Genomic DNA, 26,218 nt, shown 5'->3' with positions numbered 1-26,218 from the left:
TGAAACAGATGATGAAGACGGGGTGTTGACAAAGTCAAGTGAAAGGAATGTCGGTGCAAGTGACAAGGCAGTCCAAAGAATTGGGCGCAGAAAAGACTTATCGGCGGTTAGGATCGTAAGACGGAGTATATGTGTCGACATCAGAGTGTTTGCTTACGGTGTAAGTAAGTGGCGAGTCATGCTTTGAGAAGTATGCAGAGAGTTTCACGGTTAAGCCTCGCAATCGTAGGAAGACTAGAGGAGTTTATGGCACCATCGTGAAACTTTTGTCGAGGCAAAACTAAGTCGTGAAGGCATCACGGCTGTTTGATGAACGGAGCAAGAAATAGACTAAAATACACTCAGTGGTAGATATGAGTGTACTACAAGAGAGTGATATTTAGAACAAGCTGGAAAATTTAGGGTCAAATTCTCTAGGCCTATAAATAAAGAGGTAGAACTATTAGAAAGTTTGAACCAGCCACTTAAGCCCCTTGCGCCACCCATTTAAGAGTCTGATGTTAGAGTTCTAGATGAGATGAATGATGAGTACTTAACCTATGTAATAGGTGTGAGTTTTGAGAGAAAAATCTTTATAATTTGTCTAAAATAGGGCTAACCTCTTTGAGTAATGAAATCTATGTTTTGCATATGCTTGAATTCTCCTCTTTATAGTTTCTCTCTATTGGTTTTCTTGTTTTTTTTTTTTTTGCAAGTTATCAATCTTGGTTGTGATTTCGTTTTCGTGCTTAAGCTGAATTTTTTTCACCTTATTGTAGTTAATCTTCTAGTAGCTAGATGCATAAAATTCGCGTATAACAATACACAATTGAGTATTAAATTTCTTTGCCTCTAACCTATCAATTTGGAGGTTTTCTTTACCCGAGGATCATCTCTTTATGTTTTTGGTGTTTCTCCTAAAGAGCCTATTTTATGTGGGGTTTAGTCATGGTTAGTTTGCTGGGAACCTAGAGTTCGATTGTAATAATGAGACACACCTTTTGTTAGATTTTTAAATTTAATTTTTAATCGGAACTTTTAGGTTGAGTTTGTATTTCTGCTGCGTTACTTGTTGAGGTAATTTCTTCTTAAGATACGAGTAGACCAAACATTTCATAAGAAATTTATAATGCGTCTATCTTGATTCCATAAGCTATCTTCCGCCGACCAGGGTGCTGGAGAAATTTATCTTAAATAATATTATTTTATTAAAAATTATAAAAATAATATCTAAAATCTGATATTTAAAAAATAGATACTTGTCGTGTCAATGAGTATTAGGATCTATCGGCAATCACGTGCTGACAGGTCCTCCTCTATCCCACAACGATATTGAAAGAAAAATTCGTATACTGACATACATACAAGCATCCATGCATCCACCAGACGCTAGCTGTTCCGAGTCTTCTGAGTTCTGGGTTCTGGCCGTATCCGGAGCGCGCACGTACGATGATGCGTCGCCAAGGCTGATCGGCGATCCCATGCAGAATGCTACGACGATGTGAGAGGGCCGGCCTTTCGTTTTTCGTCATCATCATGCTTCCTCCCTGCTCCCAATCCGTGTCTTTCTTTCCTGCTCGTCCATCCATCAATCCATCCGGCCAGGCCCTGCCTGTTGCCCTCTAGCTGGCCCTGACCATATCATCCATCTCCTGCGCCCGGCCCCTCAAGTACGCCACCACCGCACTGATGCACAGCACCACCCACTCGCGCCATAGATCGGTAGCTTCTCTCTGCATTCGTTTTTATGGTATCGTGCCATGTTCGCGCCCCACCAGCTGATGTGTTTGGTGCGATTTCTTCTCTCTTTTTAGGCAGATTTGGTGCATGCATGCTAGCTCAACCTCACTGTACGTTTTGCCTTGCATGCAACCCTGAGCTGTCAAAGCTTGCCTAACATTAGGTACACTGGGTCACTGGTTGCAACAAATTAAGCATTCATCATTTGTGCAAACTGAGCATAACTCAATAGATTAAGGTTGTTTGGTCAAATCTATTTATCCGAGTTCAAGTTCTAAACTCGACACGAGTAATAACTCGGATTTCGTGACAACGTGGACGAGTAAGATTGATAGACGACCCATCGACTATGGCTTGTGTAAGGGGGAGGCAGACATAGTTGTGGTCGATTCGGTCACTCCCGACCGGCCGATTTGTGAGGCGGCGAACGCTACGGCAGCCGCCGCGTGCCGGCGTGTGTCACCGCCCGCCGCGAACACGAGACGTTACACCCACAGCGGGAAACGTGCAGACGTGTCACCTGGCGATGTGCCACTCGTCAGCTTTGCATGCATCAGCGGAAAAGAGATGCGTGTCACCGAGTGATCACTCATGGCAAAGGTGACCTGATTTTGGTAAAAAATAAATAAATATCGTTACTAGTACTACCCCCTACGAGGTAGCGATTGCCAACGATGCAAGAGGGGAAAATGACAGGGGCCTGTGGACATGCTCGCATGGACAACATGGAGCAAAAATGGGGCACATGGCACGGTAAGAGTGGGATAACGTGCGAGAGGTTTAGCGAGTATGATCTATAGTTTGATTTGGACAGTGAGAGAGCTGAGACAAACACTGACGCCTCAGAATGAGAAGAAAATTCTATAATTTTTTTAAAATATCTCTACAAGATCTTGATACATACCGTATTTTTCTGATTTAATGGCTGGCATATGTAACTAAAAGAAAGGAGAGAGACACGTTGTATATATACGAGGAGATTTTTCTGTGAGATAGAGTTTCATAGAATTTACTTTTCTTAGAATAGCTTGCAACTACAACGCATGACCCACAAGGATGAAAATAATCCAATGAGACTGGTGTAATATATTTGTGATCCGAATCTAATCTACAATGTAATATATGGTAAAAAATTATTATAAAACTTATGGTAAAATCATAAGAAATCATGTATGATGAAATAAAAAAAATAAAAATATCATGTGTACTACTGTGAATTAGGTAAATAAGAGCAGAGCAGGTACGATTATTTTGCCGCGGGGACAACATATCTCGTCCCAGAACCGATCGGACTGAACCGGGAAGGAAATAATCCTCCACCCGGCAATCAAGCGGGCTGCCAACGAAGCACGCACAAACCGACCCAACCCAAGCGGCATGGGCAGCGCAGCAGCAGGTGCCTTTTATAAAAGACGACGTCTCCCGTCGCCGTGCTGGACGAAGCCAAAAAGCTCCCATGAGCACACGCAGGCAGGAAACAACGAGCACTCGAAGCAAAGCTCGTAGCCAGAGGTGGTAGCAGCACCAAGCAGGGGAGGCGAAATGGCAGGTCCTCTTGCGTAGCTCAAGTTACTCGCTTTGCTGCCTTCTGCCATTGCCATTGTGGGAGGAGGAGGCGGCGTGAAGGGGAACCGAGGGTCAAGAAATGGCGTTGCGCAGCCACCTGCTCGTGCTGCTCGTGATGCTCGCGCTCGCCGCGGCGGCCGGGGCGAGCGGTGGACGGCACTGGCACCGGCACCGGCACCGGGGGAAGCCGGCGCGGGCGCGGTTTGATCTGGTCCGCGCCGCGCCGGGCGCGTCCCTCGCCGAGCGGGCGAGGGACGACCGGCACCGGCACGCGTACATCTCCGCGAAGCTCCGGCGGCGCGCGGCTGAGGTGGGGGCGTCGGCGTTCGCCATGCCGCTGTCGTCGGGGGCGTACACCGGCACGGGGCAGTACTTCGTGCGGTTCCGCGTGGGCACGCCCGCGCAGCCGTTCGTGCTGGTGGCGGACACCGGCAGCGACCTGACATGGGTGAAATGCCGCGGCGCAGCCGGCGCCTCCCCTCGCGTGTTCCGGCCCGCGGACTCCAAGTCGTGGGCGCCCATCCCGTGCTCGTCGGACACGTGCACGTCGTACGTGCCCTTCTCCCTCGCCAACTGCTCCTCGGCGGCCAGCCCCTGCTCCTACGACTACCGGTCAGTACCTCCCCGCCGTTACACCTCCATCCACCCATCCCTTCTTTCTCTTCCTCTTCCTCTCGATGCCATCGACGTGCTTCGTACTCCATTGATCACCTCGTACCACTCGATCCAGTGACGTGCTTGTCACTCCACTGGATCTTGCCGGCCGAAGCAGTAGTAAGTGTTGGTTGTTGGGTGGGGTGGGGTGGGTCGGGATCCGCGTGCGCCATAAATCGCGCGGCTTGTGCTGGTCTCGCCGCGGCAGAGCGCAGCATTCAATTGGTTGGTTCGCTTGCCAGACGTGCTCGTTTCGGGTCGATCGCTCTGCTATGCTTGGTTTTTGGGGGCGCGGATCGATCGAAAGGCTGCGAGTTTGATCGCCCCATTTACTGCGCGAACGTGCCTCAACACCAGCTGCATCACCATCTGCCTTGTGCTCATTTTTGCATTCCTTACACTTCGCTCCTCTTCCGTACACTGTACTACTACTACAAGTACTTCAGACCAAGCAATTCGGTAAATTCTACCACCCCGTTTTGAAACAGATGTTGCCCTACAATATGTGTAATTAAATTTTAAAAACTTTAACCATTAATATATACAAAATTATTAGGTTTGACATATGAAAATAATATTAGTGAATTTATCATGAAAAATACTTTAACATCTGCTATTTTTTTTCAACTTTTAACAAAAAATAGTTGTTAAAAGTAATAATCAAACGTGTTTATTAGCGACCGTCTCGATTTCTAAACAAAGAGTAAAACATAACGGAGGTAAGAGTAAAACAGAACGGAGGTAATAGTGACTATTACTTGAGACCGAGTACAGACTCTAGACTGCCAAATTGGGTGGGAGCTAGGAGGAGACGTTAATGTTGTTGAGGAGGTGGTCTGGTTGCGGGCGTGGGCAAGGGCGGGACACATTTAATCCTACAGGCACCAGGCTGCGTCACTTGTCGTGCGAGAGATAATTGATTCGGACGCGAGCTCGGCCGATCATGGCGCGCACGTTACCGTAGGCGGCGTCGCAAGCGCCGATGCGCTGTCGTTCCCCGGCTTCCTCTTTTAAAATGGGGGGCAACTTGCCGCTGCTGGTGATGACTGGTGACTCGTCAGTAACGACGCCGCTCGACGAACTGGGGTGGCCAAAGTTGCCAGGCGCGCCATGTGTTCCGGGACTCGGATGAAAACGTTGAGAAATACGGGTGTGTGTTCGATAGATGCAACTGTATTGCAGAATGAACTTTTTTTTTAATCACGCCTCCTAATTTTCAGAGGCCTGAATTTTAGGATGGACACGACTGTGTGAACGTACAATGACCGTTATGGTTAAGGTTTTAGAGTTGGCAATGATGACTTTTTATAGGAATTTATCTACTGTTAGATTTAGAAAGAGGTTGACAGACGGTAGGCCAGCTCAACAAAGCAGGCTGGGGGAGAAGGGGCACCGATGTGGAGGATGGGCTGAGCTGTGCTGGGGTGGGGTGATAGGTGACGACCTCACAAATCTAGGTTAGTATAATGACAAGCGGTATCGCTGAATCCAATGGTGAAACTGTCGCTGAAGACATGTGAAGAAAGACGGAAAGAGAGAATGAGCACGCAGAGATGGGGCCAACACGATGAGAGGATAGTGCCAAAGAGCCGGAGGCTGAAAAAAAAGCACGACGTCGTTAGATACGGATCGAACGGCGGAGACATCGTCTAGGAAAAAAACAGGCATATATACCGCAAAAGCTTTTGTCTTTTGCTGTTACTGCGCTGGGTGCTCTAGCTCTAGCTCTTTACTATTGCTCCTGCCTGTGTGGGCCGAGAACAGGAAACGCGTTGGCTGATTGAAACTCTCCGGCCATGTGTTCCGTATCTTTGGACGATCTTGTCTTCCAACTCAGCTTTTGGAACTATTGCGATCTGTGGCCATTAGTTGCGCAGCCTGCTTTACAGCTCAAAGTTACAGGTAAATACGTCAAATGCACCGTACTAATCCAACTAAAAAAGAAATGGAAATGTGCAAATCTGGGCCTCTGACAGTCTGACTACTCCATTTTACTACTATCCATATCCAAGGACCAAGCCTATCCCGTAATCATCGCGTGAGTTGGGATTATTACTCTTTTCTGTCACTTCATCCTTTAGGTGCACTCATTGAGCTCTGCTTTACAGTTCATGAGGAGACGTATCTTTCCATTTCCAACTGTCTTAACGATTCTGATTCAGACCATATCGAAGGTGAGTAAGGCCCTCCACTCCCAATTTAGAGTTTGCATGCTAAAATAAAATAGTTTAAGCTTATTTTATTAGTCTAAAATAAAAATAAAATAGCTTAATCAAACACCCTTTATGTACCCTCAACTTTAGTTTCATAAATTCTTAAAACAAAGAATATTCAACTCCAAATTTTTTTAAAGCTAGAGATCTTAACTTGCAAACCGGTTCTTGGTGCCTTCTGTCGTCTCCCAAAAAGGCCAGGTCCCCATGTTGATTCGTATAATAGCACTGACCAGTGACCACTGTCTGACTAGTCTCACTTAAAATTTAGTAATTCGCAGCTACATTTTGAGCTAAACTTGAGCCATTTCTTGTGAACGCTAAAGCGCGCTGTAGCCGAATCATTTCATGTGCCAACTACACATGCTGATGGTGTGATGCACGAGCTAACGTTGCCTAACCGTCGTGGCAGGTACAAGGACGGCTCGGCGGCGCGCGGCGTGGTGGGCACCGACTCGGCGACGATCGCGCTGTCCGGCGCCAGCGGCGCGGACAGCAGGCGGGCGAAGCTGCAGGGCGTGGTGCTGGGCTGCACCGCCTCGTACGACGGCCAGAGCTTCCAGTCCTCGGACGGCGTGCTCAGCCTGGGCGACAGCAACATCTCCTTCGCGTCCCGCGCCGCCGCGCGCTTCGGGGGCCGCTTCTCCTACTGCCTCGTCGACCACCTGGCCCCGCGCAACGCCACCAGCTACCTCACCTTCGGCCCCGGGCCCGAGGACGCCGCCACCGCGCCGTCCCAGACGCCGCTGCTGCTCGACCGCCGGGTGAGCCCGTTCTACGCCGTGACGGTCGACGCCATCCACGTCGCCGGCGTGGCTCTCGACATCCCCAGCGAGGTGTGGGACGTCGACAAACAGGGCGGCGCGATCCTCGACTCGGGGACGAGCCTGACGGTCCTCGCCACCCCGGCGTACAAGGCCGTGGTCTCGGCGCTGAGCATGCAGTTCGACGGGTTGCCGAGGGTGAGCATGGACCCTTTCGAGTACTGCTACAACTGGACGGCTGGCGCGCCGGAGATCCCGAAGCTGGAGGTGCAGTTCGCGGGGTCGGCACGGCTGGAGCCGCCGGCGAAGAGCTACGTGATCGACGCGGCGCCGGGGGTGAAGTGCATCGGCGTGCAGGAGGGCGCGTGGCCCGGGGTGTCCGTCATCGGCAACATCCTGCAGCAGGAGCACCTGTGGGAGTTCGACCTCAGGGACCGGTGGCTCAGATTCAAGCACACGCGCTGCACCCAATGAACGGACGGTGCACGATTCATCCACCGTGTTGCTGGGCGATCTTGCTGAAACTGTAAGGGCCTTCGAGTGAATGGTTCTCTAAATAGAAAGATAAATTTTAGTGCAATGAAAAAACGTTCAGCTGAAAGCCTGCAATCGAGATCCTGCTCGTGATGGAAACTCCCACACAAATGGGAACTGACTTCTGAAACCATCTGAATTCTGAACGATAAATGGTGGACTGAAACATTGCAAATCAGACTGCACGACTGAGAGAAATGACAAAGGGCGGCAGACAACACTGGTTCAAGTAGTATCCATATTTGCAGCGCATACCGCGAGCAATGTCATCCTACACTTCAGGACTCTGTAAAGCCAAGAGTATAGTATCCTCTATTTCCCTGTAATTGGAAGAAGAAAATGTCAAACCTAACTACCTAAGGACGATGATTATGCAATGGATACACAAAATCATCTGCCTGAATACCGTATTATCCATGCTCGCAGTCGGAGCAAACAAGGAGCACCCACACGGATCCGCCAAAACATAGTCTAATAATCCTCAAATCAAAACGCAAAATCCCGTACGAATCCATCAAAACAGGCTTCCACTCGACAAAATCGAACATGGAGCGAGCATATGCATATGTACACAAACAATAAACCACAAAGGAAAAATGAGACATAAAATTCTGCACAAATCTTACCGTCTCCACGTGCTGCCATGGGTGATCTCGTTAGAGATGGGAAAGTAAATTCTATAAAATCTTTCACATTCTGATCCAACGGCTGCTACTTGCAACTGAGAGAAAAAAAGAAAACACTAGCATAGAATTTTCTTCCAGAGAAAAGGGCGGAAGCGGACATTGACTGCGCGAGGCAAAACGAGACCAGGCGGGCCTTCGAGACCGCTCCTCGCGAGAGGATACGGATAAGGACACAGGATTTAGCCACACAATAACGATCGGGTGGGCCCTGCTGGGCGACGTGGATAGCCTCAAAGGGTCGTGGTTCTACCGCGCTTTGGTACGCAACGCTGTACCAGACAGAACAGATGATGAGCTGTGTGGTATCGCAGACAGCAGTTGGGCAACCAGAACACAATCGAGGAAGCATTTGCATATCATCAAATTGGCATGAGAAACCAAGCACTCAGTGTATCAAGGATCCTACAGATAGATGAACATTTCAGATTATCCCTTTAGCTAAATAGGAAAGATAGCAACTTGATGACTTTTGATTGAACTACAAAATCTAGGCACTCCTTTTGGAATTGACCACAATCAAGCTTCGGTCTGCTCCCTCAGGCGACGGATTGTGCTTCTGACAGTGACCGCACTAGCAGTGCTGGAAATGCAAAGTAACAAAATTAGCAAACAAATGAACAAATGGCACAACAATTTCAACATAAAAGGAAAAACTTGAATCAGCACATACTTCATGGTGTAGGCGCCACCGGCCTTAACCTTCCCACAGTCCTTGCATCCCCAGATACCAACTGCTTTCCTCTTCACAGCAAACTGTAAACCAATAATGACGTTAGAAAAGACGATGGCACAAGAAAACAAAACCCTAACAAAAAGGACAACACGTAATATGGAATTCAAAGAGAACAGTCATGAAACCACAACAGAACTGGCAAAGAATGTCTTACACCACGACTATATGGAATGCTAGAACTCAGTTCAAGCAAGCGACTAGCACTCAGCTCAAAACAACAAGATGGCCTTATGAATGACAACCATAATCTGAGATTGCATTAGCAGTGCAGCTATAATCACTTCAATTAGCAGTAAAAATATTAAACTAAGTCACGAATCATGCTGTCCTCCAAAACAGGTATAGTATGATAAACCAATAACCTGTAACAAACCAAAAAAATGGTGCATCTTACCTACAACTTAACAAATGACAGCATGCAATAATAATATAAAAATGAACAGCAAAACACAATGGCCAGTTTACCATTTGACGAACAACACAAGCAATCACACAACCTGATGTTTACCTTGCCACAGAACTCGCAGAAGTACTTGGAGTGCTGGGAAACCTCCATCTTCTTGATCTGCTTACGCAAACTGGCACCATACCTGGTACCTGTATAGTAACAATACCATAACTAGTTAGCAATTAGAATATATGTGAAGATGAGATTGCAGATTGCAAAATAATCAACAAAGCTACTTCAGAGCATTTACCATATTTGCCAACAATTCCAGCCTTCTTGGTGCGCTTCGTCTGCAAACTCATCACAAGCATAAGAAATTAAAACACTCATAAAAAATATAATGTTGCCAGGGCTACTGCAATACAGCACCACATGAATACACCATATAAAGTGCATGGATAGTAGCTATGCAAATTTTGTATTTTCTAGGTCATTGGGTCGACCCAAAATTTTAAAAAATGAACTAAAGATTCACTCCCACCAAATTAAGTTAAAGAAAACAATGAAATAAATGCTGACCCGAAACTACTCATTGGGTACCCACTTGCATCCGTATTGGATAGAATCACTGAACCAACTTATATCGGTACAACTCGACCTAAGGAAATTGATACCAACTCTCCAAATTTAGGTAATGGCAACTACTAGCTGCCGCTGCTATCTAGTTGCAGATTCAAGCTCCAGTATTTTTAAGCGGAACAGTTGTAGCTCAAAGACATGTATGTGATGAACGTTCCGCACCTAAATGGTCAACACAAGTACTAAGATACCAGGTAGGCTTGCCTATTCTGCAGTACATATTCAGTCTCCCTACCTTACATAGAGTCTTGCTCCCAGGCGACTGAGAATCAAATAAATTTCAGTCAACGTTGTACACCGTCGGATGGGCATCGGACGCCTCGCATTCTTCTTCTTTCCAGCGTCTTCTTCCTCCTGCCTGTGCTGCTAGCTTGGTCCATTGCGCATCTGCGCCGTTGCCTGTCTCCTCCGCCCCAGCCCTTCTCCTCCATCTCCGTCGCGCCGCCTCACACCATCGGCGCCGTTCGTCGTCTCAAGCACCGGTGTGGTTAGGGCTCTGGGATTTAGGGGTTAGGGCTCAGGGATTTGGATGGGGATGGACTTAGAGGGATGGCCGGGGATGGTGGCCGGACAGGCGGTGGGCGACGGCAGGGCAGAGCGGAAACCAAATCCTCGGCAACCACAAGCGAAAACGCTTACTTCTAAACAGACGAGCACAAGTCTGCCGATACAATCACACATCCAGGCGATTCCGAGACCGAACAGATGCGAAACATGAAGCTCCGCGCGCGGAGGAAACGGATCAAAGGAGCCGTAGCTTAGGAAGAGCGGATCGTACGTACCATCTCGTCGGTGAGGAGCCTCGGGCTTTTGCAGCTGCTGCGGCGGCGCGGGCGAGAGGTCTCGATGCGGAGGCGGCGCGGGCGACGTTATAGATGCGGCTAGGTTTTTGGGGTCTCTTCGGGCTGTGACACACGCGGGGTGGGCCGCAAGCCCGCGAACGTGGATTTCCTTAGGGTGTGTGTTTTTTTTTAGATCTTATAGTGTGATTTCCTTAACGTGGATTTCCTTTTTGTTGATTTCCTTATAGCGTGATTGGTTGCATGGGCGAGTACATTCTAAAATGAAGATGTTTAGTTGCTTTTATTTACAATTTTTATTTAATTTAGTGGATGCAAATATACGATTTTCACCCTTAAATTTAGCTAGTCAGATGAAGTTATATCGCACCACGTGATGTAAGGAGCCTACAAGTCAGGCACATCCAACCTCTCATACAAATAGAAGGGATGGCACTCCTAGGAATTAGACTGATCGATCAAAGGCAGACTATATGCATGCGTCGTGTGATTTTCGTTTGTAGGCGGTGATCATGTCAATGTCTGATGGCCAACCTTTGGATGCTACCGCATGATCATCCCCATCATATATATCTGCAGCTACAGCAAACTTCACATCATGAGATGTCATCAGGCCGCCAATCATTCGAACAACTGTTCAACATCCTTGAGGGCACTTTTGCTGTACAGCAATTTGCTGCAATCCAAAGTTACACACTGAGACATCTCTATCAAAAGTATATAGCCATGTGGTGTTATCTGCACTAACCTCTCCAAAAATTATTTAGCACCAAGTTCAGACAAGCGATCAAACTCAAACTCGTGTCTACGGTTATATATATTCATTGTGGCCTAGTAAAGCATCTTCAGTGTGCAGAATAATAATTGTACTGAATATGAAATTATTGCACTAGTTTGGCAGGAAGGGAAATTTTCATATGTGTATGCACACACATGACTTATCAGGATTATTTATTTGTGTTCAGATTCGTGCTGGAAAAATGGTGAAAAATCATTAGGTAGATGAAGATAATGAAGAGATGAATGAGTATCATGTGAGTTTGCCTCTTAAACAAACTAGAAAAAGCCACAGGGGTATGAACGGACCTTGTGATCAGAGAGGAAGCAAGAATTGCAAAAAAAAAAAAAAGGTTGTAGTATCCCAGAAAAAATCTGCGCGTGCGTTGGGGTTACATTTTCCCATTAGATGTACAAAAAATTACTTCAAATTTAAAAAATTGAAACTCAAATCATGCACAAAGTTCACTATTCTGCATTTTGTATTTTCCTATTTTTTTGTTTGAAATTTTACTTTGCCGTTCAAATTTGACCTTTGTTCTGTCTCTAAAATTCTTAAATTAATTTTCAAATACTTAAACCCTCTCGGGCCGAAACCCATCTCCTTTTTCCAGCTCTTCAGCCCACCAGCCTAAGCCAACACCCCCCTATTCGCCTCACTGCACCACCTATGTTTTTCTCCCCAAACTGCACCACCTTGGTCCCATCCATCCCTTCCTCACTTCAATTTTCCGATCGAACACCCTCCTACGTTTTTCTCCCCAAACTCCGGCCACCATCAAATCCATCACCGCCGATGAGTGCATCTCCCTACCCTCAGTTCCAATGGCTTCCTCGTGGTTTCCTCTCACTCGCTCGCCCATTCCTGCAGCTTGGAGTGCATTGGTGGTCGTGCAGAGTAGGATCCAGAGCCGCCCATCGACACCGCTCCACTTTTCTCTCATCTCCGGTTACCTCCCTGACTTCATCAGCCCTCGAAAAGCTCCCTCCCTTCCCAAAACCTCAAACCACCCTTTGCTAGGCCCCAACACACACGCACACATGCCCTCACCGAGGCTCAAGTACATACATGAAACATTTATATCCCAAGCTCAGGTACATGCATGAACTTGCAGGTGATTTTTGTGTCTGAAGGAATTAGTGGATGGCTACATATACTGCCCTACCCTCTGGCGTGATTGGTTCTTTATATAAGAGTAATTTGATCCGGCGAATATGTATAATTTTAACAAGAAACGTGTTTAGTTGTTCTTATGTATTGTAACAATCTGATTCGACATATGTCAATATACGCTCGTAGCTTGGCTTGGGAGGAAAGCTGAATTCGAGTTTCACTCTATAGCCTGACCCGATGAGTACATGCTCATACATCCGCTTATACAAACGAAGTCACTTATCAGTACATAAAATTATCTTCATACAAGTAACCAATCAATCTTAACTCTTATATCCGCTTATGAAGCCTCAGATTCGGTTATCTAAATAGAAACTTAGTTTAGTTTGTCCAGATAGATACAACCAAACAAATATTTTTTTTCTTCATAAATATGACTCCGTTCAGTTTGCTTCTTCTCAACTTACGTATACCGTACATACTAGATACGAACAAGCAATCACACGTTACATGAAGCGTACATACATCGTGATCGTATCAGTTATGGGGTATACATCTGTGGTGCTTGATGTAGATTGGTACTAAGTTTACAGGGGGGCAGAGCTATTTTTGACTGGCCAGCTGGTTGTGCAGAACATGGGCAGGGAGAGAGAGAGCTGCAGAGAGAATATGGCTCGGTTGAGAAAGATGATCCAAACTAAGATACGTCCAGGCTCCTCTCTCTCTCTGGGTGTGTTTGTGTAGCATGCATTGAAGTCTGGATCGGTGATTGCGATCGACCCTTGTGCTGGATGAAGTATTTGGTGACACGTGAGACTGAGATGGGCAGATCGCGTTGTTAATTTGCTGGCAAAGCATTTGGGTGTTTTGCTTCTGCTTTTCTTTTGTTTGTCGTCAATGGGTTAGGAATGCGACTGAAGTGCACCGTGTATGTGGCACTAGGATGATCTTATCAAGCTATCGTTTTGAAATCCGGATCTCAGTACCAGATTATGAAATAGATCTCGAATTCGAAATTGAAAGATATCACAAGTAATCCTGAAGACACTAGGAGTACAGGAACTCGACTCATTTAGAAGTGGATTTTTCTCTAACTCATGTGAAAAGAAAAAACTATTCTAGAGGAAAGCCATGTAGTATTCTCTCGGAATTCCTTTATACAGTATGCATATGTTTGGTTTTTCGGATGAGATTCTGTAGAGCTGTATCATATAAGTAGATTGAATTAAAGTAGATTGAACAAAGTTATATTTATTGAAAATAATAGTGATTGATTGATTGTGTCTATCTAGACATATGAGCTGAGTTTTTGTTTATTTGACTGAATCTAAAGTCACCTGAGCGGATATAAAAACTGAGATTGTGATTAGTTATTCGTATGAAGATAATTTATAACATTGGCAAGTGAGCCTACCTGCATGACTGAATATAGATGCATCTGTCGGGACAGAATGATATCATATATTTGCATCCATCAGACTAAGCTGAAATAGTGAATACAAATAACTAAATACATTTGCTTTTAAGATTATACGTGTCTATAGGTACATACTGAAAGAGATTTAGTCAACCAAGCCCACACTATATTCCAACTCCAAAGGACCATAGTTTGAGTTATCCAATTGATATACTGAATAATTTTGCACAGATGTAGCAACCCACGAAGGTCCCAACGATATTCAGAAGGCCTCTCCCAGGCGCGTACGTGCGTTGAACCTGACAGACTGATCGAGTATTGCCCTTTCTTTGATAGCAGCAGGAACAAGGGTCTAGGGCGCAGGCACCTCCATCTCCATGTGCTCGCTCGCGCTGGAGTTGGTGTCCCGCTGAATGCGAAAACCCTGATTTGAGTGTGCTTGTGACTTCCCAACTCGTGCCCCTTGCCATTTAGCTATCGGAGAGTAGTTCAGTGCCTCGACAGTCGGGTTAGGGTTCAAGGTTAGGATTGAGGTCGGGGCCGGGCTCCATTGCCCGGCAGGCCTAGAGGGAAGGTAGAGGTACGTCATCGGGGGAGGAGGCGGGGCGCCGAGGCAAGAGAGATGCCTGATGGGACGCTTGTCGTTTAGCTATCGAAAAGGGTGCACGAGTTGGGAAGTTGCACGCGCGAGAATTAGCATGACTTCGCCAAATGCTAATTGCCCACCCATGCGCGTCCATCGGCAGGGCAGGCACTCCCACCTGAGCAAGTGTCATCAGCCTGCACCGCTTACCATGTTCGGCTGCGCGCCACCATGCTACGCCGGTCTCCTCTGTAGCTCCACTTGGGCACTCGACGTTGGCCCACATCTCCTTCAGAGGCCCGCCAACCATGCCAGACCATTTTCCCATCAAATCCTGATCACGCTGCCTCGGCCGGCCCATCATGTCTCATGTGGTTGTAGATTTTTTTTATTTTGTATTTCAAAAATAAAAAATTTGCAAAATTGAGCACCCATTTGAAAAAATTGTAAAAATAAACTATTGGTATCTGTTGGAGGGATGATAGGTTTAAAGAATAAAATACCGCCCTACCAATGGACTACAGGTTAAAAATCAAAAAAAATATTGTGCTCTATTGCTCTCTAAATTCAAAACACAATTGAAATAATCATGAAAAATTCTAAAAAAAGTATGTTATTACATTGTAAAAATTATTATTTGAGTTGAATTTTTTGAGAGATAGATTACAGCATCCTCTACAACATATTTTTTTCAGATTTTTTCATGATTATTTCGACAGTGTTTGAATTTTGATAGCAATAAAAAATATTATTTTTTTATTTTTAAACCTATTGTCTGTTGGAAATATGACATCTTTATTTTTTAAAATTTATGGTCCGTTCAAAGAGTGACACTAAAATAAAAAAAAGACTCAGTGATTGTACAAGTCAGTATTTTAATTATTTTCAGGTGCACAGATGAGAAAAGTTTCCAAGTTAGTAGTATCACTAAACTATGTCACTGCGACTACAATAGTTTTGTGCCTTGAGATTTATGCTTTGCCCCCTCTCCCACCCCACCCCACCCCACCCCACTCCACCCAATAAAAGTGACTATATTGAGGGGTTGTTTGGTTAGATCCCTGGACAAAACTGCTCGGTCCAGGCAGTAACATTCAACCTCAGGCCTCTGAAATACTGCCTGCACCAGGTAGGCCAGGCCAGTCCGAAACCGGCGAGTTTTCATTATTGCAGTCCAATTGCTCTCTCATCTGAGATGAGGTTTTGCCTGTCACTCTCCAGCACTGAGAAATGCAAACGCCGGCAATGGGGGCATCGGGCAGTAAAGGGGTCCAGTCTGTGTCTCCTCTCGATTATTCCCTTTTTCTCTTCAAAACACAGGAAAAATAGGCTCCACGATGTGGATCTCGTTGCTCCCGTTTCTTCCCTAACGTTTGCACTTTGCAGTAAATGGATCCATCAATCTGCGCTCAACGGCGCCGACGTACACGAGCCTGTGAGATTGTGGCATGGTCCAGCTCTGAATTAAATCAACCCATCCGCGCTCACCAGCGCATACACAAACGCCGCGGCCTGTTGGACCACGGATCTGTGAGTACGGCGTCGGGATCGTAGCCAATTTCAAACGAGGGACCGACCGATCGAGAGGTTTGGAGCGGAGCAGCTTGGTGTTTGGTTGCTTGAGAGGAGTTCAGATATACTATCTATATAAGATTTAAAGTTTATAAAATAAAATAAAATGATTTAAATATTTATTTTAATTTAAGATAAAAATAAAATATATCAACCAAATACTCTCGAGCTATCATAACTCCAAATATAATTATTTCTAAGGTAGATATAACCAGCTTGAATAATTATTAAAACTAGAGCTCTAACAAATAGATACTTAACGACCTCGGTTAAGGCAGCATGTGAGTGACAACCAACCAAGGACCAGCTGCTTCTTCCCGTTGTTCTCGCCACCTCGCTTTGTCAGGACCCGATCTATCTGCGCCCGCCAACGGTCCCGTCCGGCATTGCACCGTTCACTGACAAGGTGGCGGCCAATGCTCCCAAGCTCTTCATGCTTGTCTTCGTGATTCCACCGGCTCGCCCCTCACTATGTACCGCTGACTCCTATCTACCGACTAGCGGACAAGGACACGACCGACGATAGATGGCACCTCCGTAGTGGTTGTGCGTGTGCGTGGTCTGGCCTGGCACTTGGCAACACAAACGATGCAGATGCGAAGCCAAGTAGTTAGGAAACTCGAGCATGTGACTAGATATTAAGGTCATCTCTAACATATACTTTAATTTTTTTATCTTCTATAATACTATTATAGCATCATCTGATATTATTACACCATTCTCTTTTTTTTTCTCCAGCAGCTATCCTATTTTCTACTTTCTATTACCCCACTCCTTTCAAACCCACCACCATCCACTATGAATAGTGTTATGGGCTCCTCATGGTGTTCGCAAATTTGCCGGTCTCCTCCTACCGTCCGCATCACTGTATCACATGATACGGCTTCTGCTAGAGAGCGATACAGAGCAGGTAGAAGCAGCATCCGCATAGGCACAATGATATGGCTGGCTTTGCCACCTACACTAGAGGTAACCTAAATCGGAGCCATCGTCAGTCGTCACGAAAGCACACCCTCCAATCCTGCATGATTGGCCCTTGCTACTTGCAGTGTGATTATGCAAGGTAGGCTTCTCCCGTTCTTTTGCCGTCATCCTGTGAAACAATTGTTGGCTTGGAGGATGTTCAGCATAAGTTACCCACAGATGACATCTTCACTGTTCCTGGGGGTGTGGTGGGAGTTCGACGCACAAGTAACAGGCTTTCTGCATGCTCCGATAGGGATACAATGACGAAGGCGAAGCGTATGACAACAAAGAACAACTTGGAATAAGGTATGAATAATGTATCATTTATTTCTTTTTTCCAACAAGAAAGTTTCTTCTAATATCAAGAGCATATGTGTTGTTATGGGTGGAGATGAGAGAGATAGAAACAATTCAATTATTTCTATTAAGAATATTGATATTGATAGGTTAACTGTTACTCATAAGTCTCTTAATAATAATATTAGCAAGGTACTTAGTAACAGAACTTCTGAGTCAAATATGCATAAAGATGAGGAAGATATGGATATGATTGACAAGCACCTCAGTCACATATGCCATGATTTAATTGAGATTCTCAACGAAGAGGATTTTGATCAAATATGTTGTGATCTTAATACTGTCCTGAGAAGGAACAAGTCCAGTTCCAGAGGTAGGGATAAACACCTGCCTAAGAAACCAAATATGTCATCCAAAATTAATCTATAATGAAAGGGATCTTTTGAAATAGCAAAGGTCTTGGAGACTTGGCTAAACACAACTATATTTCAGATGTAATGAAGGAAAGACAGTTGGATTTTGTAGTCCTCATGGAAACAGGAAGAAACACATGCCCTGGTTCGCTTCTAAGACACCTATGTGGTAGCTTAAATTTTCTGTGGCACATTATGCCGCCCCATGGTAGGTCTGAAGAAATTATTCTTGGTGTGAATATGACAGCTTTTCATATTGGGTCAATTGTAGAAGGGAATTATTATACAACTTCTTAAGAATAAAGAAGACGACTTTATGTGGGCATTATATGCTATTTATGGGCCTACCCAAGATGAACATAAAGCAGCTTTGTTGACTGAAAGGGCCAATGTGTAGCAAAGAAGAGAACCCGATACTAATGGAGGGAGACTTCAATGTTATGAGCCGAGGATAAAAGTAGTGGATCTTTTGATTACAGATGGCCTCGATTGTTCATTGTTGTTATTGAAATATTGTACTTTCAAGAACTAGAGTTATCTAGATGCCAATATACCTAGGCAAATGAAAGAGATCCACCAATATTTGAGAAACTAGATAGAGTTCTGATGAGTATAGAGTGGGAGTTAAAATACCCCAAGGCATCGGTTCAGGGGGCCAAGCATGTTAGCGGAATGAACTAGAAAGAAAAGAAGATGCTAATATCCGAAATTGATACCCTGGACAAAAAAGCTGAACATACACCTTTATCAGCATATGAAATTGGGTTCAAGCATTACCTCAATGAGAGGTTGGCCCATCTCTTAACAGAGTAAGAACTTAAATGGTACCAAAGAGCCAAAGTAAAGGATTTACTAAGAGCATATGAAATTGGGTTCAAGCATTACCTCAATGAGAGGTTGGCCCATCTCTTAACAGAGTAAGAACTTAAATGGTACCAAAGAGCCAAAGTAAAGGATTTACTAAGAAAGAGATAATAATACTAAATATTTTCAACTAGTAGTCAATGGGAGACATAGGGAAAAAAACGAATATACAAGCTGGAACAAGAAGGTACGATATTTAGGGAGACTCAACTTAAGAAGTATATCATCAAATACTACAAAGAGCTCTTTGACCTCCTGAGATAAACAACTTCTCAATGGATGAGGCACATCGTGATGACATTCCTCAAGTGAGCACACAAGAAAATGAATTCTTGATAGCTCCTTTTACAGAGAATGAAGTTCAATGGGCCATTTTCCAAATAGAACATAACAGGCACCTAGGCCTGATGGTTTTTCCGCTGAAATTTATCAAATATTTTGGGAGGTGATCAAGGCCGATTTAATGGCTTTGTTTGCTGATTTCCATCATGACTCCCTACCGCTATTGAGTCTTAACTTTGGAGTAATTACATTACTTATAAATTGAACACCGCCTCAAAAATACAAGAATATCATTCAATATGTTTGCTTAATATCAGCTTCAAAATATTTACTAAAGTTGGCACTAACATGATAGTTGGGGTGGCAGAACATGTGTTTCGTTCAACACAGACTGTATTCATTCCTAATCGAAATATTATGGAAGGAGTTATAATCCTACATGAGATCATCCATGAGTTGTATAAGAAACATCTAAATAGAGTAATATTGAATATTGACTTCGAGAATGAAGGGATTTTCAGATAAGTGGTGCTAATTGATCCAAATTTTTGTATCCGGCAGGAGTGTAGGTACCAATGTCAATGATGACATTGAACCTTAATTTCAAACCCACAAAGGTTTACAATAAGGAGATCCATTTTCACCCATCCTCTTTAATATTTGTGGTGGATATGTTGGCAATTATGATAGCCAGAGCCAAAGAGGATGGACAGATCTCAGGTGTTGTACCACATTTGGTGGATGACGGATTGTCAATCCTGTAATATGCAGATGACACCATCATCTTCATAGAACACAACTTGGAGCAAGCCCGCAATATGAAGCTTCTATTATGTGTTTTTGAACAACTATATGGACTTAAGATCAACTTTCATAAAAATAAAATATTTTATTATGGGAGGGCAATGGAGATGGAAGGTCAGTATACACAACTATTTGGATGTGATACTGGATCATATCCTTTCAGATATCTTAGCATTCCCATGCATCATCGAAAGCTTTGTAATAGTGATTGGAGAAAGGTTGAGGAAAGATTTGAGCGACGACTGAGTAGTTGGAAGGGCAAATACTTGTCAGTGGGAGGCCAATTAGTATTGATTAATTCGGCTCTCTCTAGTACGTCAATGTTCATGATATCTTTCTTTGAAATTCCACGAGATGTTCTCAAAAGACTGGATTATTTACGATCCAGGTTCTTTTGGCAATATGATAGTAACAAAAGAAATATAGACTTACCAAGTGAAAAATCTTATGTCAACCTAGAGATCAAGGAGGGTTAGAAATTCTGGACCTTTCAATCCAAAATAAACACCTCCTTAGTAAATGGTTATTTAAGCTTCTAAGAGAGAATGGAGTATGGAAATAGTTGCTCAAAAGCAAATACCTTGGGAGTAAAGCCCTCACACAGGTCGAAGGAAAACCTGAGGATTCACATTTTTGGAATGGACTAATGAAAGCCAAACAGGAATTTCTTAAAAGGGGCACATTCAATATACAGGATGGCACCCAGATAAGATTTTGAGAAGATAGGTGGCTAGGTAATACATCTCTTAGTGAACAATATCCGTCGCTCTTTGGTGTTGTGAGGCATAGAAATGGTACAGTGGCAGAGGTGATGAGTACTATACCGCTCAATATATCATTCTGAAGACCAATTATTAGAGACAAATTAACAACTTGGCATAATTTAGGGCTCAAGCTAGTTAACATACAATTGATGCAGGACAGAGATACTTTTAGATGTAACCTTAATAAAAGCGGGTATTTTACTGTCCAATCCATGTATAGCCATATGGCAAACATAGACATTTTCTTCTCTAATAATTTTTTGTGGTGATTAAGACTCCCTTTGAAGGTAAAGATCTTCATGTGGTATGTAGGACGAGGGGTCATATTGACTAAAGATAATTTAGCAAAACACAATTCAAATGAGGATCTTAAGTGTAGTATTTGTAATCAAAATGAAAGTACACATCACTTATTCTTTGGTTGTCATTTTGCTACATCAATTTAGCGTGTTGTTAAAAGTGTCCTTGGGATTGACACACCGAGAAACATCGGTCATATGCTGGACGGATGGGTTAGAGGTGTTGGGGCAAATTAATAAGAACAAGATCTTTGTCGGTGTAGTAGCCTTATGTTAAGCTATTTTGCTATGTCGTGATGAGATTACGTTTAAGAAAAAATCAATCACAATTTTCATTGAGTCACTTTTTAGGGCACATACTGGCTAAGGTACTGGAGTCTGTTGCAGAAAGAGGAGGACAGGGGTGTCGTCTATAAGGCGTGCCAAGCTTTAGAGATCGTGACAATGTATATCTTTGTCAAGAATAGGTGATGTTTTAGTAATAGACTTGCTGGTAGTTGATTGATTTTTATAAAGTTTGTAAACTATATTTTGGTCCTATTCCGAATGCTTGAAGTTTGCAACACTTTTATAATAAAAAATCAGGCTGCATGCACTAAGTAGTGTAGAGGCTGGAAACTCTTTTTATTATTAAAAAAGCTAACCCTGGGGCAAAGGCAGCTCGGGCTGTTGAGCATGCGCTTTGCGTGTAATAAGAGGCGAGATGGGTAGGTGACAAAGTGAAGGAGACAGATAAGAGGGTGTCGGTGACACGGCTTGGCGGGTAAGGGGCCAGATGCCTGGTCTAACATAACGCCTCACCGGTTTGAGTTGTGACGGGATGGAAAATAATCCTACGAGTCCTGATCTCATATATATTAAAACCTAAACTCAATTTGTAGTTTGACACATGATATAAATTACCATAAAACTAACAAGTAAGGCAAATATATATATATATATATATATATATATATATATATATATAAAATAAAAATAAAAAAATTGTTACGTATCACGTTATAAATTATAAATTAGGTCGACCACGTATGCACAAGACCAGTCGATTGTTTCCCAACCGGGACCTCTGTCTTGGTAGTCGCTCACACTGGACGATTTCCTCCCTGGCTCTCTGTCGTGCGGGCCCGTGAAAGTAGGAATGGGCTGTCCTGGGTGTGCAGGTCAAGCAAGTAAGCAACCAACGAAACCATCGCTTTGATTTGTTCTCCCTGCCTTTCTTTCCTCTTCGCTGTTCCAAGATCCAATATCCAAACGCCAGCCGGTGATTTCGGATCTCCATCGCCTGTTGTATCCGTGCGCGCCGCTCGCTCCCGGCGACCTGAGACCGCTGGTGCCTGGTAGGTTTGCGCCCGTCGGAGGCTGCGTCCGACTTGCTCGGTGGCGGCCGCCTCGCTGCCGGGTTGGGCTCTGCTTTCGACCGCCGGCTGCTATTACTTCCAGGTCTCGGCTTTGTTGTCCAGTGATGCATCGGTGGCTGCGGCCTCCGACCGTTTGGAGGACCGACGACGAGCCCTTGTGGTGTCTCGTACAAGACCCATGTGTTTCTCCGGTTTTTTTATTCTCTTTTTTTTTCTTTTTTTTTATCTCTAATAATTTCGTTTTGAAGGTATTTATAAAGAGAAAGTAGAGAATCATGTATTGTAGAAAAAGATCTTATGAATAGATTCGTGAAAAGAATCGTGAAAAAAAAACTATCGAAGAGAATCCATTAGATATGATCTAAGTGTCATCATGGCCTTGCCCTTGTACGATTCTCTACCGTTTTGTTACGGCCGAGTCCAAATCTGGCTAGTTGCTCCCGTTGCCCGGTTGTTCATACAGGACTAGATCTCTACGATACGATGGTCATCTTAATACGTTTCGTTCCCAAGTGTCCAGTTAGCTGCCCTAATCGATGACAAGAAGCCATGTCAATTCTTGCGTGCTACTCCATTGGCAGTCTGCACCGGGAAAATCCAATCGTACTCAGCCCACGTTTAGCACGTGCGATAAACTAGCACCTCATCGAGTTGCAAGGCTATGCTTGTGGTCGATCCACCGACATCACACCGGCGAAAATTTCACCGATGAGGAGACGCCGACTTGTTGCAGACCCGACTCTGGACGAAGCGGTGTTTCGTTGCCATGTCTCACAGCTCGTGTAGAGATAGATAGCGTCCGGCTATCCGAGGCCGTGTTTGGTGAGCACGGAACCGGACACATTACACAGCCTTAAACTAGGTATTACTGCTCCAAGCAAACCAAAGGAAAGATACCACGGGCCTATCCTAAACTAGGTTTTCCTACTCCAAGCAAACGAAAGGACAGATGCCACGGGCCTATCCGATGGGAGCCGATTGATGATTTGCTGCCGCTCTAACACACAGTCATAGGCACTCATATGTCATCAACTTTCTAGCAGCAAAATACCTGTGCTGCACATAAACTCAGAACCCACGCCCGTGCCCCTGCCCGCAACAACTAACACCTCACAGTTTCATGATCTCACTAAAATGGACAGAAGATTTGCTCTTACCTAATTAAGTTAAGGAGTAGGCTAATGCCCGTATGTGCATCTTAAGTTGGTTTCATCCGCACGCCTCTAATTAGGAAACTATATTTAGTTGCTTTTCTCGTTAGGTAGACTACCTGATTAGGCATACATGATGCATAAATGCATATTAGTCAACACTAATATGCATTTAGAAATGCGTAACGTGCACATATTCTAGAGGAAGCAAAATGTTTTGACTAGGAAAAATATAGGTATGCATTTAAATTTAGCATCCCACTGTTCGTCTATACAAAGATATCATATAATAGAGTGTGAATTAGAAATTTCAAACATGAGCAGAAATGAATACACAGGTTCATAGATCACACACATCCAGATCACAGGATTCTGCACCATTTGCTTGATCCCACATGAGCAAATTATTCTTCTCACGAAATGTATCATACAACTGGCCATTTCAGTACCTGAATTGCAAATAAAGGAAAAAAAAAGGTATGAGCAATTAACTTGCAATCTACTTATTCATTTACTTTATGCTATACATTTGGTCAAAAATTTGCTAATCAGATAAAAAAATATGCTTTTTCCAAAATAGTTAACTATCTCACTGAATCATAAGATGTCTAACAGTGAATGCAAAATAAACAAAAGGTATATAAAAAAAGTTAAGTTTGTCAAACACTTCTTTCACATAGAACATTTAATGTTCAAACATTTGATTGACCTTTTGAGTACCGGGAGTTAAAAAAACAAAGGGTAAGACGAAAGCAGTCTCTCGTATGTTATTGTAAGGTGATTCATTCATAATATTTATTATGTGCGGTTTCAAGATGCCCTGGAGTTCCCTCTCCGGGAATTCTGTTTTAATTATTCATTCCGCCTAAAATCTTAGAAATTCCTTGATAGTTGGCATAAATTCGTAAGCTTTAAGTTTGTATTGTATTTATTCATTTATATTCTGCTACACATTTAGAAAAATTCAGCACTAATATAAATTGGGAAATATGTAGCTTGTACCTATAAATAATACTATTTAATTTGACTGCATGATATCATTAGCATGCTTACAAAGTATCATTAACATGGTATCAATGTCGTTGGGAACTTCATTTATTTGTGAGATCCCAGATAAACTGACTTTAAGTCTTTAATCTTTAGCAAAATGATCAGTATTGAGTTCCTCAACAGATGTATCATGAAGCTAGTTCCACAAATGACAATGCAAACTTACCTCAAATATGTTCGCATCCTAAGTACCCCAACGACATCTGATCTTATAATCTGCCCATTGTTGTTAACTAGAATGCTAACACTCTCCACTACATCCAAGAACACCTACAAAAACATAGATTTGGTGGTTTATCAAGTATTATCACAAAATTATCTACATTAAATGAGGGAGCAAATAGTATATCAACTTACTTCATTCTTCTTGTACCGAATCCCCTCACTCCTCCATGACACAACATTTGTCACAACCATTGGTGGCCTCTACGAGACCTCCATCCTGCATGCATTTGTCTTGATAAACTCGTTCAAGATCTTCGCCTCCGTATATTGCAGGTACCCAAAATCCATCATCTCATCAAGCAACTCATACTACACGCACAAAATGGGCACCCCCTTGAGTCATATACCAGCAAATGCACATCAAATAACAGTATTGATAAATTTACTTACCACAACGATAAAATTATCCCTAAGGGACTCTTCCTCCAACTCCTCCAAGTAGTGCTTGAACACTTGCACTCACGTACAAACAGCATGAACAAACCGAACGCTAAAATGACATTTCCATCTCTCTACAAGCAGAGGAGGCGCATGCATGTACATTGACGACATGGTGGAGGAAGAGGAGGATGCTAGCGACATTGCAGTTCTAGCGGGAGGCAGTGGGGAGGAAGACGTTGTTGTGCTGGATGAACATGTAGGTGATGCTGGTATCGTCGTAGACCACCGATGAGTGCGCCTCCATGTCGTCCTACCCATTCCACAGTAACTCAGCACCAAGGTCTCACAGATCTCAAGACACAGATAACATGCGAGGCGCGAGGTTCAGGTGGCTGCTTACCTCCTTATGAAGCGCTTGGCCTAGAGGGCGGAGACATCGCCACGGTAGTCGCGCCAGACAAGGACGCAACCCTTGATGTCCAGCAGGAACAACACCGACACCACGCCCGCCGCCGCCGGATCTAGATCTACACGCCCTCTCTACCTGCGGCCATGAAGGAGTGGGGAGGAGGGTGTTCTCAGATCTCGCCTGCTGCGTCAGCTCACGATGTGCTCACAACGGTACAATGTTTAGTGAATATAAACAAGTCTTTACCTTAAGTCTTTGCGCCAGACAAGGCCACATGGTTGAAAACAAGTCTTTACCTTAAGTTAAAAATATAAACTAAGTAGTAACCCAACTACCCATTGGGTGTCACTTGTATCCCTATTCCAAACAAATTCCTGTCAAAATGCTCGCAGGGCCTAAGGCAATCAAGCACGCAGCATGGTCAAGACTCAAGAGCAAACACTGAAATGCACAGCCACCAAGAAGAAAATGAGAGCTAATCCAACAGTCTTCTTTTTTCGTCTTCCTCAGACTATGAGAGCCTGGCAGTCCAACACTATGCACAACCCACCACCACCACCGAATGTCACCAAAAGGAGAAAAGAAAATAAAGAAAGAAAGAAAGAAAGAAGCCGACTACATCCTCATCGCCCAGATATACAAAATGGAATCGAGGCAATAGCACGGCGCTATGATCAACCTCAACAAGAGAATTTTTTTTTCTTTTTTGTTTCATCAACCCAGAGCGACCAAGGAGCCTGTTGACACGCTCCCTCCCAACCGCGACTCCGAGTTCTTCCACTGCGGCTGCTGGCCT

At 44.1% G+C, this 26,218-nt stretch overlaps 2 protein-coding genes across 3 annotated transcripts; one reads left to right on the top strand and one right to left on the bottom strand.

Moving 5' to 3' along the window:
• The first annotated feature begins 3,147 nt into the window (after positions 1–3,147).
• Positions 3,148–7,772, top strand: LOC133929386 (aspartic proteinase NANA, chloroplast-like). Its single transcript, XM_062376122.1, has 2 exons — positions 3,148–3,897; positions 6,565–7,772. The coding sequence occupies exons 1-2, from the start codon at positions 3,365–3,367 to the stop codon at positions 7,388–7,390; spliced, it is 1,359 nt and encodes a 452-aa protein (XP_062232106.1). The 5' UTR covers positions 3,148–3,364; the 3' UTR covers positions 7,391–7,772.
• Positions 7,773–8,473: 701 nt separating this feature from the next.
• LOC133929385 (large ribosomal subunit protein eL43z) lies at positions 8,474–10,830 on the bottom strand. 2 transcript variants are annotated; one of them, XM_062376121.1, is made up of 5 exons: positions 10,679–10,830; positions 9,568–9,607; positions 9,378–9,466; positions 8,807–8,889; positions 8,474–8,716 (listed from the first exon to the last, which is right to left on the bottom strand). In XM_062376121.1, the coding sequence occupies exons 1-5, from the start codon at positions 10,679–10,681 to the stop codon at positions 8,653–8,655; spliced, it is 279 nt and encodes a 92-aa protein (XP_062232105.1). In that variant the 5' UTR covers positions 10,682–10,830; the 3' UTR covers positions 8,474–8,652. The 2 variants fall into 2 exon arrangements, with proteins under 2 accessions (XP_062232105.1, XP_062232104.1); XM_062376120.1 differs by lacking the exon at positions 10,679–10,830 and having other exon boundaries at positions 9,568–9,634.
• Between the last annotated feature and the right edge of the window lie 15,388 nt (positions 10,831–26,218).

The sequence above is a fragment of the Phragmites australis genome, chromosome 9 (genome assembly GCF_958298935.1).
Source record: "Phragmites australis chromosome 9, lpPhrAust1.1, whole genome shotgun sequence".
NCBI lineage: Eukaryota > Viridiplantae > Streptophyta > Magnoliopsida > Poales > Poaceae > Phragmites > Phragmites australis.
The sequence above is the reverse complement of the archived record's forward strand: the minus strand, read 5'-3'. Positions and strand labels throughout refer to the sequence as shown.

Bases quoted from the DNA above. Each gene is read 5' to 3' on its own strand.
- LOC133929386 (XM_062376122.1), top strand. From the start codon at position 3,365: ATGGCGTTGCGCAGCCACCTGCTCGTGCTGCTCGTGATGCTCGCGCTC. The intron at 3,898-6,564 runs GTCAGTACCTCC...CCGTCGTGGCAG, and splicing joins CCCTGCTCCTACGACTACCG to GTACAAGGACGGCTCGGCGG.
- LOC133929385 (XM_062376120.1), bottom strand. From the start codon at position 9,628: ATGCTTGTGATGAGTTTGCAGACGAAGCGCACCAAGAAGGCTGGAATT. The intron at 9,467-9,567 runs GTAAATGCTCTG...GTTACTATACAG, and splicing joins TGGAATTGTTGGCAAATATG to GTACCAGGTATGGTGCCAGT. The intron at 8,890-9,377 runs GTAAACATCAGG...ATTGGTTTACAG, and splicing joins TCTGCGAGTTCTGTGGCAAG to TTTGCTGTGAAGAGGAAAGC.